The 13,172-nt window shown below is 41.4% G+C and overlaps 1 protein-coding gene across 3 annotated transcripts in view; it reads left to right on the top strand.

Moving 5' to 3' along the window:
* Window positions 1-13,172, top strand: part of LOC140467484 (suppressor of tumorigenicity 7 protein homolog) — a 163,583-nt gene that overhangs the window by 79,793 nt on the left and 70,618 nt on the right. For all 3 annotated transcript variants that reach the window (XM_072563896.1, XM_072563895.1, XM_072563897.1), the window contains exons 5-7: window positions 2,085-2,200; window positions 5,434-5,512; window positions 8,566-8,720. In XM_072563896.1, the coding sequence (XP_072419997.1) occupies window positions 2,085-2,200; window positions 5,434-5,512; window positions 8,566-8,720 (350 nt within the window). The remainder of the gene's footprint in view (window positions 1-2,084; window positions 2,201-5,433; window positions 5,513-8,565; window positions 8,721-13,172) is intronic.

The raw sequence follows: 13,172 nt of genomic DNA, 5'->3' as shown, positions 1-13,172 counted from the left end.
GTTAGTGAGATGCAGATTGTAGAGGAAGGGTGTGATTCTCAGCAACCCTTTTTCCATACCCAACCTGGGGAATCAGTTATTGAGTGCCTTTGAATGATGGCCTTCCTGTAGAAGCCTGTGAGCAACCCCAACAAGATTTGCTTTCCAGATTTGTTGCATGGCAAATGCCCAACCTGCTACTCGGGCTTTACCCAAATTGCGGTTGGGAGCAGGGTGAGGCCTTTAAGTGGGCATTAATTGTTAACCTAAGGGCCTGAATTTCAGATGCAGTCAAAGAACTTTCCTGCTACAGACCAATGGAAAGGAGTTTGGGAAGCAGCAGGGGCCAAGTAACTACCCTCTGACTCAATTAATTGACCGTTCACCAGAAAATATGCTGTGCTAGAGGCCACTAAATTTTGCTTGAGAAGCTTCGTATGAAAAAACGAAACCGTCCACTTTGGCATGACAAATTAAAAGCATATTATATAGAAGGTGAGAGGTTGCAGGGCTCTTTGGTGCAGAGGGATCCAGGTCTCCCTGTGCATTAGTCACAAAAGTCTATTATGCTGGAACAAGTAATTAGAAAAACTATTAAAATGTTATAATTTATTTGCAAGAGAAATTTAATACGAAAATATGCTTCAGTGATCAAATCAGAGGGAATAGGAGCGGGTAAGCCATTCGGCCCCTCGAGCCAGCTCCACCATTCAGTAGGATCATGGGATCTGACATTGCTCATATCCACCTTCCTGTAACAGCGTAACATCCGGAATACTATTGGTCATTTTCTTTAAGGAAGTAAATGTATTGGCAACAGCTCAGAGAAGGTTTGCAAGATTCATATGGAATGGGCATGTTGTCTTATGACAAAAGTTACACAGCCTAGGTTTGTATCCCACAGAGCCGAGATGAGTAAGGCAGATTAATTGCACCTTACAAGATCCTGAGGTATCTTGACAGGTTGCATGGGGCGAAGATGTTTTCTTTTTCAGAGAATCCGCAACTAAGGGTTGCTGTTTGTAAATAAGGAGTCACACATTTAAAACAGACATGAGTTGAAATTGTTTCTCTGAGGGCCATGTCTTTGGAACTAATCCTGAAAAGGAAGTAGAAGCACATCCTTTGAAGAATTTTAAGGTAGATGGACTTTTGTTAAGCAACAGAGTGAAAGGTTACCATGGGAAAGTAGGAATGTCCATTTGAGGTTACAATCCGATCAGTCATGGCCTGATTAATTAGCAGATCGAAGGCTGATAGCCTACTCCTGTTTCTTGATTGTAAACAGGAAGGTGAGCCTTCCCCTATTCCTAACAATTCCTCGCGTTGCACTTGTAAGAGCTTTGACCATGAATCGACCAGCAACCCACTGTGGAACAGATGCAATCAAACCATGAATTTTAAAACTGTTCAGTGATTCTGTTAACTCTGAAATATGAAAGGTTTAATCTGACCTGTGACCAATTGATGGGGACAATGTAGAGGCAGCTTTACACTGTTTAACCCTGTGCTGTACTGTCCTGGCATTGTTGGATGGGAACAGTGTATGGAAACTTTTACAGTGTAATTAACCCCAACTGTACCAGCACTTGGAGTGTTTGAGTCAGTGTAGAGAGAGGGAGCTTAAGTTTGCACCTGTACTTGATATTGCAAACACTAAATGCTTTTGTGGGTTATTCAAAATGCATGAATCTTTTGCTCAGAAATGCTGTTTTAACTCAATAAGTAAAAAATTAATTAATGACAAAACAAAACATTTGTTTCATTGATGCAAACATTGCACTAATACAATTTCAATGGTTTTCTTGAAAAAACAAGGATCAAGCATACTGAATGTTAAATATTATGTAGTGCTGTTATTCACTGAAAAGAGTTATTCAGATTTTCTGTAACAAATAGTTTGATAAAGCTTAGGAGTTACTCAAAGAAAGCAGGACAGAAGTATATGCCTGTGTATTTTTATTGTTTCTTAAGAAAAGAAGTCTGGTGTAATTGGGTTTCAACCAAATACATTAATGGCACAGATATCTTTACTGCAGCTCAATCCGTGTCAGATTTAATAGGTTTGTTGTTTGTGTAACTGTGCATTTTGTTACTTTTTGAAGGTACACATGGGTCACAGGGAGAGAGCCCCTTACATATTATGACATGAATCTGTCAGCACAGGATCATCAAACATTTTTCACATGTGACACAGATCATGTCAGACCTGCAGATGCTGGTAAGTTCAAACTTGGAATCCTAGAGAAATCTGTTGGGAATTGTGATGAAATTATATTACAGTTGCGAAACACTTCCTTTGTGGTTTGTTGATGCAGATGTAATTTTTTAAAAAAAATTGAATGGGATGTGTCATCTGAGAGGTAATGATTAAAATATTTGCGTCTGAGAACTTTAAAAGCTTAACAAATGCGAGACTAGCTCTGCACACCTGTGCAGGCTTACCTTTCGCATGAAAATTTGGTTGCAAGTCAGACTGCTGATCTCCGATAGCTACAGTATGAAAGTGCTGTTGGAGTATTACAATGCAGAGGTTACCAAGGCTTTCAGGTATGTAATTACCAGGCTTCGTTCCTGTTGGATTAACTTGTTATTGCATTCTTGTGTTAATATCCCCATTGCAATTATACACAGTTCATTTGAAGCTTTATGATTTGAACATATTTATATGTTTTACTGGAGAAAAAGTAAAACTGTCAGACGAAATTTGAAAGGTATTTAGTCCATTTCTTTATTACATAAGTATCATTTCTCAACACACTTCTAACCAGGAGTATGGTGTCAGTTATCACAACTTTGGAGATACAGTGTCAAGCTAGATCACTGTTCACCCTGAGGGAAAGCTCTGGGCTTTACATTGCTCTTTTTCTCATTTGTAGTTTAATTCATCTACTTTGAGGTGGAGTGAAATTTACACCCTTTCTTTGACTGTTTTGTTTGACATTTATATCATTAACTTTTATACACTGTCCTCTGCATAACACACTTCAGCTTGTCTGTCTCATAGTGTTGTATTCACTGAGGCTTTTTCCAATATGAATTGGAGACTGTACTTAATCAAATAGTGGATTAGACCCATTATATGAACTGGCAACCAGACAAATTATCTTTTTGCCTTGTACAATACAAATTCACAGAAGTTGCTTAATTCTTGCAGTTTGTTGCATTACCTTTTATGTACTGCTCAGGACCTTAGCAACCTAGTTCAAGAGTTGAAAATCAGCCACAGCTTGATACTGTTTCCTACCACTTTCCAGCAGTTCTACTGCTAAGGTTGAATGTGAGTCTTGGTGGAAAGGGCTGGATTGAATGAGTTGGACAAAATATGAAAGTGGGGTAAAAAGTGTCAGCTAAACAATGTAGACAAATATGACATGCTGCTCATAGGAAAGAAGTATAGGCCCCTGTTCACTCCATGACTCTGCTTTTGAAGTAGCCAAGAATGAATAGCATGAGACCTGACAATCCTAGTGGCCTCAATACTAAACATGTCTTACAAATGCAATATTAAATAGGCAAGCAACATTGCTAGTTGAATATTGAACTCATTGAATCCTGAAATTTTGTTTGAGGTGGTACCAATCAAACTCCATGCTGCTTTACTCCCATTATATTTTGAATGGTACATCCATTTCTGATCCCAAAGATGGAGAGATCCTCAATTGCTGGAGTTGCATGCAAGATTCACGTTTTCATCGATCTGAATTATAGGTGTTGGAGAAAAATAACAACACAACCTTGCATTTGTATAGCAAAGTTTAATATAATTAAATGTCTCAAAGGTATGTCAGAGAAATTGCTATCAAGCCAAAAAGGGAGACGTTGGGACAGGTAACCAATTACTTAGTCAAAGAAGTGGTTTTACACATTGTACTAAAGAAGACAGAGGAGGAGTTGTAAAGGAATTCTGGACCTTAGCATCGTTATGGTGAAAGATACGGTTGACAGGAGGTAAGGGAACTGGGGATTGTACAAGAGGCCAGATACAGCAAAGTGTCGTATTTTGGGAGACTTGCAAAGCTGGGATCACCTGAGCCTTTGAAGAGTGAAAGCAAAATTGAATTTAATGTTCATTACATCTACAGTATATTAACAATCTTGCATCTGCATGCACAGCCTGCTATTCTGTTAGAAATTCCTATGCCTACACTTGAAATGGAAACTGTTTGTAAATATGTCACAATATAACTATACCTGTCTGTCAAGGAATCAGCAGGAGAATGTTGATGTGGTTTGATGATGCACAGCTCTGAAATATGAGAATACAAACGAAAATAAAAAATAAATCCGCAAGTGGCAATTAAAATAGTTCAATTATGTTTGCACATCCTAAGGAAATTATACAAGATGCTGTTTCAGGTGAAGACTGTGTGCATCCATGTATAGCCGCTATAAGGTAGCACACTGGCTCAGTGGTTACCATTGCTACCTCAGCACCAGGAACCCAGCTTCAATTCCACCCTCAGATGACTGTCTGTGTGGAGTTTGCACATTCTCCCCATGTCTGAGTCGGTTTCCTCCCCCAGTCCAAGGATTAGCTAGGTAAATATGGGGTTACAAGGATAAGGCAGGAGGGGGTTTGGGTGGGATGCTCTTTGGAAGGTCAGTGTGGACTCGATTAGCCAAATAGGAGAAAATGAAGACTGCAGATGCTGGAGATCAGAGTCAAAAAAAGTGGTGCTGGAAAGGCATAGCAGGCCAGGCAGCACATAGGACAGGAGAATCTATGTTTCGGGCATGAGACCTTCATCAGGAATGTGCTGGCCAAGAGGAAGTTTGGCGAAATAACCTACTTACGCACTGTAGGGATTCTGTGATAAGAAAATCCAAATCAGGAGCCACAAGCTGACCAGATTTTGTTCTCTCTAGCATCCATGGGACTTGGAAGGCAGCTTGAAGTATGCGTGCTACTCCTGTGGTGGAGTTTTACAGATTCGGAGCAGGAGTTTGGAGTTGAGAAACTTCCTGGTTTGCAAGGCGTTTTACTGCACTAGACTGTATTAGGAGCGAGAAGAGCCAGTAGGGATGATACAATAGCTAGCACTCTTTAAATCTGTTTGCAACCCTGCCGTACCTTTTGTCAGAGGAAGTTTGAGGCTCTCACTTATTCAGTGACGTTTTGGTTGAGCTTTTCACAGCACCACATGTAGAATTGTAGGTTTGACCCTTGACCCATGACCCAGCACTGTGATATTGGAATGCAGAAGGCTTTGGCACAGCAGTATTGTTTTTATTGCTGTGTTTAATATTCACATTACGCTCTGTCTGTTGACAGCAGATGTGCTATTATAACTCATCTGCCATTTTTTATAGCTGGACAAGTTTAATGGCTTTTTAGCTAAATGTGGATTTGAATATCATGACTCCTTTTTCTCTGACTAGCATTTCTGCTGCTATGCTGGGGTATGTCAGATATAAACACCTGCTGTCACTTTTTTTTTGTTCTCTTAACAGTGATGCAGAAAGCCTGGCGGGAGAGGCATGCTCAAGCAAGAATGAAGGCAGCATACCAAGCTTTAGAATTAAACAATGAGTATGTTCTGTTCTGCTGATTTGAGATTCTGTGTAACAAACCCGTGCTTGCTCCACTGTCTTCTACATCAGCCTGAAGGTTTCTGACACACTCATTGCTTGACCATTTTGTGCCTTTTGAAACTTCCTAGTGCTAGATCTCCTGTTTTGTGTATTTCTAGCATGTTTTAATGTCAAAGTATTGAACAGGCTAACAAAAATAGTCCAGGATACGTTATTATTTTGATGTGTTAAAATGTTGATTTTTCTTGATTACAATTATTTTATTACTGGCTTTACTGGGCATTCTGCTTCTCAAATAACATTTTTGCCAAGTTGGAATCTTTAACATGATTCGAAGGATGCCTGTTTGAAAGGGGACGATTAACAGGGTTGTGCGATTCATTGGGTAGTCCTTTCAGGGTGATACCACAGGCACAGTGGCCAAGTAGCATCTCCCTGTGCTGTATGCCTTGGTACTATTTATCAAGTGCATCTGCCCAAGCCTGCCTTTCCATTTATGGTGAAGCAATTTAAATGCACCTGTTGATTTTTGACTGCAGGCTTTCATCTTAAATCTGCATCGACAATCTCATTTGGGCTGTTAAAGTAGATCTTCTGTCTTCATATGTGGGATGAGTTGGTGCAGACAGTATCTGTCAACCTTACTATTCTGGATCACAATCCAGTACTAGTTGCTGGACCTTGGCTCCATGTCCCTCTGTTATACCAATGGTAGCACCTGCTGATGTATGGAGGATGGCATTTTGACAAAGCAGCAGAGAGGATTTGCAGTATCTATAGGGTATAATTTAAAGAATCTAACTTCAGGAGAGGAAAAGAAATACTTAGCACAAATAAAAGAAGGTTAAGAGATGAAACTTCAATTTGAGAGGCTTTTGAAACTTCCGAGTTGTGACCTATTGAATTCAATAGTTGAATTTAAAGGATCATAAAATATTTGTAGAGGAGGAGGACATTTGCCCATCATTTCCATGCTAGGTCTGTGCAAGGACAGCTGAGCTCATCCCTCCTGTTATTAAAACTACTTGATTTGCTTTCAGTTATTTCTCATGTTTATCTGCAATAGAAAGGACAATAGTGTGAAGGGAACTTTACTCTGTCCTTTGCTCTGTGTTTGACCAGGGCAGTGCAGAGAGAGCTTCACACCATATAACTGACCATGTGCTGTACCTGTCTTGAGTGTGTTTGCTGGAGATGCTTTCAAGAAAGCTTTACTGTATCTACCCCAAATTGTATTTACTCTGGCAATCTCTGATGGGTTGGTGACTTCAGGATCTTGTAGAAAGCAGCTTGACATATGAAAGGCACTGTATAAATGCAGTAGAGCCTGTTTGTGCCCGAACCCATCTTACTGTCACTTATGATCAAAACTTTAATGTGGTATCTCATTACAACCATTTGTCCAGGTGTATTAAGTATTTGGCTTAAATTGACAAACAGGTGCAGAAAGCAGGGTAATTGTACTGCAATTTCTGCAGGTTGGGACTGGTGGAAAAATGTTAGTTCATTGTCCAAGGCTTGGCTTTTTCAGAGTGCAATGAATATGTGGTTTATTGTGCATGACTGTTTGAATAGTAGTTGGATTGGTATTTAAGTTGCTATTCCTAACAACCTGCCGTATTCAGCTGGAAAAAATTTGTGTGCTGTATTGATATTTACTTCTGACTTAAAAATCAGAAAGTGCTCCCTGTATTTAGGGACATAGGATTGCTACCTGATCTGGATTAGAGGAAAGTTTTACAGATTTCATGAATTATCTTATCTGTGATTATATGTGCAACTTCGAGGCAAACTCCTGAACAGATTTTAACACACATTTTGTCTGTCACAAGATGCATCATTGCATATAACCAAGGTTTCTTTGTGAGTATTTCCCAAAACTGGCAGTTAGAAGGGCAAGGACAGGAGACACCCTCCTAGATTAGATTACATTACAGTGTGGAAACAGGCCCTTCAGCCCAACAAGTCCTCACCGACCCGCCGAAGCGCAACCCACCCATACCCCAACATTTACCCCTTACCTAACACTACGTGCAATTTGGCATATCCAATTCACCCGGCCTGCACATCTTTGGACTGTGGGAGGAAACCGGAGCACCCGGAGGAAACCCACGCAGACACTGGGAGAATGTGCAAACTCCACACAGTCAGTCGCCTGAGGCGGGAATTGAACCCAGGTCTCTGGCGCTGTGAGGCAGCAGTGTTAACCACTGTGACTTCGCCAGATCACAACAGTCTGAACTTGGGAATTTATTTCCTCATCCTTCATAGTCAATTGAGTCCAGATCCTGCAATTGTCTCTGACCAACATAGAGTACCGTCACCACATAGGTCATGAAAGTTGCTCATCACCAACTTGGGGATGCCAGTATGTGTTTGTTTTCACTGAAGCTTATAGTTAAGTATTGCTTTGATGTGCTCAGCTTTAGCATATCCCAGCAAGAAATTATAAATTGTAAGAGTATTTTGTTTACTTAAACTGTATGCAGAAATGAATTGTTTGCTGTTCTTTTGTGGTAGTGTAATATTTTTAAAGGTCTGATATTTAACAGGGGAGCAGAATCAGTCATAACCTTGAAAAGGAAATTCAAGAGAAAACATTTGTAAGGCTGTGGGAAAGAATGGGGAGAGGAACAATTCAGGCAGATCTTTCAAATGGCCAGCGAAGGTGCGATGTGCTGAATAGCCTTATCTCATGTTATATGATTTTGAGGTTATTTTGTTAAGGAAAATATCTATGGTCCCAAATGAGAGGAGTGTTGGGACTTAGAGAGCTGAGCAAATTGGTGGAGGTTATACTAATAGGCATGTCCCTTTGGATGGCACCTTAAATCCCTCCACTGATGTTCTACAGAAGAACACAAGGAGGCATCATGATGTCGACAGTCACTTCTTTCTCACTCAAGTCCAGCATAGGTCAGAATGTTACAATGCCTAAAGAGTTGGACGTAAGAATATTTTTAAAAGTACAGTTTACTAACCTCATTCTCTGTGCAGCTTGCCAACTGATTTGGTGCATAGCAGCATCTTGTTTTCTTTGTAATCTTTAAGGTGTGCAACGGCATACGTCCTCTTAGCCGAGGAAGAGACCACCACAATTCTCGAAGCTGAGAAGTTATTTAAACAGGCACTGAAAGCAGGCGAGTTGTGCTATAGGAGGAGTCAGCAGCTTCAGCACCACAGTCCACAACAGGAAGCACAGCACAGTAAGTCACGTAACTAATGTGAATATTGATGTATCTTCTGCTCAAAAGATTAAGGGGAAAGTATGCAACTCTTGGCTCCTTGGGTCAGCCTTTTAATAACGAACCTTTTGCGAATTGTTTTGCAGGGAGTCACCACATTTATCAAAGGAATTTAATTTAATTGTTGGATAAGAATTAAAACTGCAAGTGGTGGAATCACAGCTGATTTAGGAAGGGCAGGTTTACAGTTTTGAGTGGTGTCTTCCAGTTTCTTTCTCTCAAAATATTAAACTGTTTGACTGCTGCACTCTTGAGTGGAGATCAAAGATCCCATAGTGCACTTCGAAGAAAAGAAGGGAAACTCTTCCCAAATGCCTGGATGATCTTGATTACTCAACCACCTTTTTAAATTAACAGATTATGTGGTCATTATCACATTGCTGTTTGTATGACCTTTTTGTCTACACACTGGCTGCTACCTTTCCGACATCACATCATTGATTGCATTTTAAAATAACTTATTTGGCTGTTAGTCACTTTAGGATGTGTTTTTCTTACCTTTTTATACAGGACCCTTTGTGTTGAGTTTTAGCAATAATCTTTTATTAGCTTGATTTCATTGGTGGTGCCCTTTGCTTGACATAGTCATCGGGATGTACAGCAAGGAAACAGACCCTTCAGTCCAACCTGTCCATGCCGACCAGATATCCCAACATGATCTAGTCCCACCTGCCAGCACCTGGCCCATATCCCTCCAAACGCTTCCTATTCATATACCTATCCAAATGCCTCTTAAATGTTGCAATTGTACCAGCTTCCACCACATCCTCTGGCAGCTCATTCCATACACGTACCACCCTCTGCATGTAAAAGTTGCCCCGTAGGTCTCTTTTTTTTATATCTTTCCCCTCTCACCCTAAACCTATGCCCTCTAGTTCTGGACTCCCCCACCCTAGGGAAGAGGCTTTGCCGACTTACCCTATCCATGCCCCTCATAATTTTGTAAACCTCTATAAGGTCACCCCTCAGCTTCCGACACTCCAGGGAAAACAGCCCCAGCCTGTTCAGCCTCTCCCTATAGCTCAAATCCTCCAACCCTGGCAACATCCTTGTAAATCTTTTGTGAACCCTTTCAAGTTTCACAACATCTTGCCAATAGGAAGGAGACCAGAATTGCACGCAATATTCCGACAGTGGTCTAACCAATGTCCTGTACAGCTGCAACATGACCTCCCAATTCCTGTACTCAATACTCTGACCAATAAAGAAAAGCATACCAAACGCCGCCTTCACTATCCTATCTACCTGCGACTCCACTTTCAAGGAGCTACGAACCTGTACTCCAAGGTCTCTTTGTTCAGTAACACTCCCTAGGACCTGACCATTAAGTGTATAAGTCCTGCTAAGATTTGCTTTCCCAAAATGCAGCACCCCTCATTTATCTGAATTAAACTCCATCTGCCACTTCTCAGCCCATTGGCCCATCTGGTCCAGATCCTGTTGTAATCTGAGGTAACCCTCTTCGTTGTCCACTACACCTCCGATTTTGGTGTCATCTGCAAACTTACTAACTATACCTCTTATGCTCGCATCCAAATCATTTATGTAAATGACAAAAAGTAGAGGGCCCAGCACCGATCCTTGTGGCACTCCACTGGTCATAGGCCTCCAGTCTGAAAAGCAATCCTCCACCACCACCCTCTGTCTTCTACCTTTGAGCCAATTCTGTATCCAAATGGCTAGTTCTCCCTGTATTCCATAAGATCTAACCTTGCTAATCAGTCTCCCATGGGGAACCTTGTCGAACGCCTTACTGAAGTCCATATAGATCACATCTACTGTTCTGTCCTCATCAATCTTCTTTGTTACTTCCTCAAAAAACTCATTCAAGTTTGTGAGACATGATTTCCCACGCACAAAGCCATGTTGACTATCCCTAATCAGTCCTTGCCTTTCCAAGTACACGTACATCCTGTCCCTTGATTCCCTCCAACAACCTGCCCACCACCGAGGTCAGGCTCACTGGTCTATAGTTCCTTGGCTTGTCTTTATCGCCCTTCTTAAACAGTGACTCCACATTTGCCAACCTCCAGTCTTCCGGCACCTCACCTGTGACTATCAATGATACAAATATCTCAGCAAGAGGCCCAGCAATCACTTCTCTAGCTTCCCACCGAGTTCTGGGGTACACCTGATCAGGTCCTGGGGATTTATCCACCTTTAACCATTTCAAGACATCCAGCACTTCCTCCTCTGTAACCTGGACATTTTGCAAGATGTCAACATCTATTTCCCTACAGTCTATATCTTCCATATCCTTTTCCACAGTAAATACTGATACTAAATGAATATTTTGCATCTTCCCCATTTCTGTGGCTCCACACAAAGGCTGCCTTGCTGATCTTTGAGGGGCCCTATCCTCTCCCTAGTTTCCCTTTTGTCTTCAATGTATTTGTAAAAACTCTTTGGATTCTCCTTAATTCTATTTGCCGAAGCTATCTCATGTCCCCTTTTTTTTTGGCCTCCTGATTTCCCTCTTAAGTATACTCCTCCTTCCTTTATACTCTTCTAAGGATTCACTCAATCTATCCAGTCTGTACCTGACATATGCTTCCTTCTTTTTCTTAACCAAACCCTCAATTTCTTTAGTCATCCAGCGTTCCCTATACCTACCAGCCTTCCCTTTCACCCTGACAGGAATATACTTTCTCTGGATTCTTGTTATCTCATTTCTGAAGGCTTCCCATTTTCTAGCCATCCCTTTACCTGTGAACATCTGCCTCCAATCAGCTTTCAAAAGTTCTTGCCTAATACGTCAAAATTGACCTTTCTCCAATTTAGAACTTCAACTTTTAGATTGGGTCTATCCTTTTCCATCACTATTTTAAAACGAATAGAATTATGGTCGCTGGCCCCAAAGTGCTCCCCCACTGACACCTCAGTCACCTGCCCTGCCTTATTTCCCAAGAGAAGGTGCAAAATTTGACCTATTCCAGTAGGTACATCCACATACTGAATCAGAAAATTGTCTTGTACACACTTAACAAATTCCTCTCCATCTAAACCTTTAACACTATGGCAGTCCCAGTCGATGTTTGGAAAGTTAAAATCCCCTACCATAACTACCCTATTATTCTTACAGATAGCTGACATCTCCCTATAAGTTTGTTTCTCAATTTCCCTCTGACTATTCGGGGGTCTATAATACAATCCCAATAAGGTGATCATCTCTTTCTTATTTCTCAGTTCCACCCAAATAATTTCCCTTGATGTATTTCCGGGAATATCCTCCCTCAGCACAGCTCTAATGCTATCCCTGATCAAAAACGCCACACCCCTCCTCTCTTGCCTTCCTTTCTATCCTTCCTGTAGCATTTGTATCCTGGAACATTAAGCTGCCAGTCCTGCCCATATTTCTGTAATCGCTTTGATATCCCAGTCCCATGTTCCTAACCATGCCCTGAGTTCATCTGCCTTCCCTGTTAGGCCCCTTGCATTGAAATAAATGTAGCTTAATTTATTAGTTCTACCTTGTTCCTGCCTGCCCTGACTGTGTTTGACTCTCACACACCTTACTAGTTTAAATCCTCCCAAGCAGTTCTAGCAAATTTCCCTGCCAGTATATTAGTCCCCTTCCAATTTAGGTGTAACCTGTCCTTCTTGTACAGGTCACTTCTACCCCAAAAGAGATTCCAGTGATCCAAAAATGTGAATCCCTCTCCCATACACTAGCTCCTCAGCCATGCATTAATCTGCTCTATCCTCCTATTCCTGCCCTCACTAGCTCGTAGCACTGGGAGTAATCCAGATATTGCTACGCTTGAGGACCTCCTTTTTAAATTTTTGCCTAACTCTCTGTAATCTCCCTTCAGAATCTCAACCTTTTCCCTTCCTATATCGTTGGTTTCAATGTGGACAATGATCTCTTGCTGGCCCCTCTCCCCTGTGAGAACATTCTGCACCCTCTCTGAGACATCCTTGATCCTGGCACCAGGGAAACAACCCACCATTCTGCTTTTTCTCTGCTGGCCACAGAAATATCTGTCTGTACCTTGGACTACAGAATCCCCTAACACAATTGATCTCTTGGAAGCCGATGTACCCCTCGTTGCATTAGAGCCAGTCTCAATACTAGAAACTTGGCTGTTCGTGCTATGTTCCCCTGGGAATCCATCACCCCCTACATTTTCCAAAACAGCATACATGTTTGAAATGGGTATATCCACAAAAGACTTCTGCACTAGCTGCCTACCTCTCTTACCCTTCATGGAGTTAACATCATCTATGTGACTGTATCTGAGATTTTCCCCCTTCCTATAACTGCCATCCATCACATACTGTTGCTGTTGCAAATTCCTCATCACGTCTATCTGTCTTTCCAACTGATCCACTCGATCTGATCAGATTCGCATCCAACAGCACTTATGGCAAATATAATCCGCAGTAACCCTTAAACTCTCTTTTAATCTCCCA

Source organism: Chiloscyllium punctatum, chromosome 45 (assembly GCF_047496795.1).
Source record: "Chiloscyllium punctatum isolate Juve2018m chromosome 45, sChiPun1.3, whole genome shotgun sequence".
Taxonomy (NCBI): Eukaryota; Metazoa; Chordata; class Chondrichthyes; order Orectolobiformes; family Hemiscylliidae; genus Chiloscyllium; species Chiloscyllium punctatum.
The sequence above is the reverse complement of the archived record's forward strand: the minus strand, read 5'-3'. Positions and strand labels throughout refer to the sequence as shown.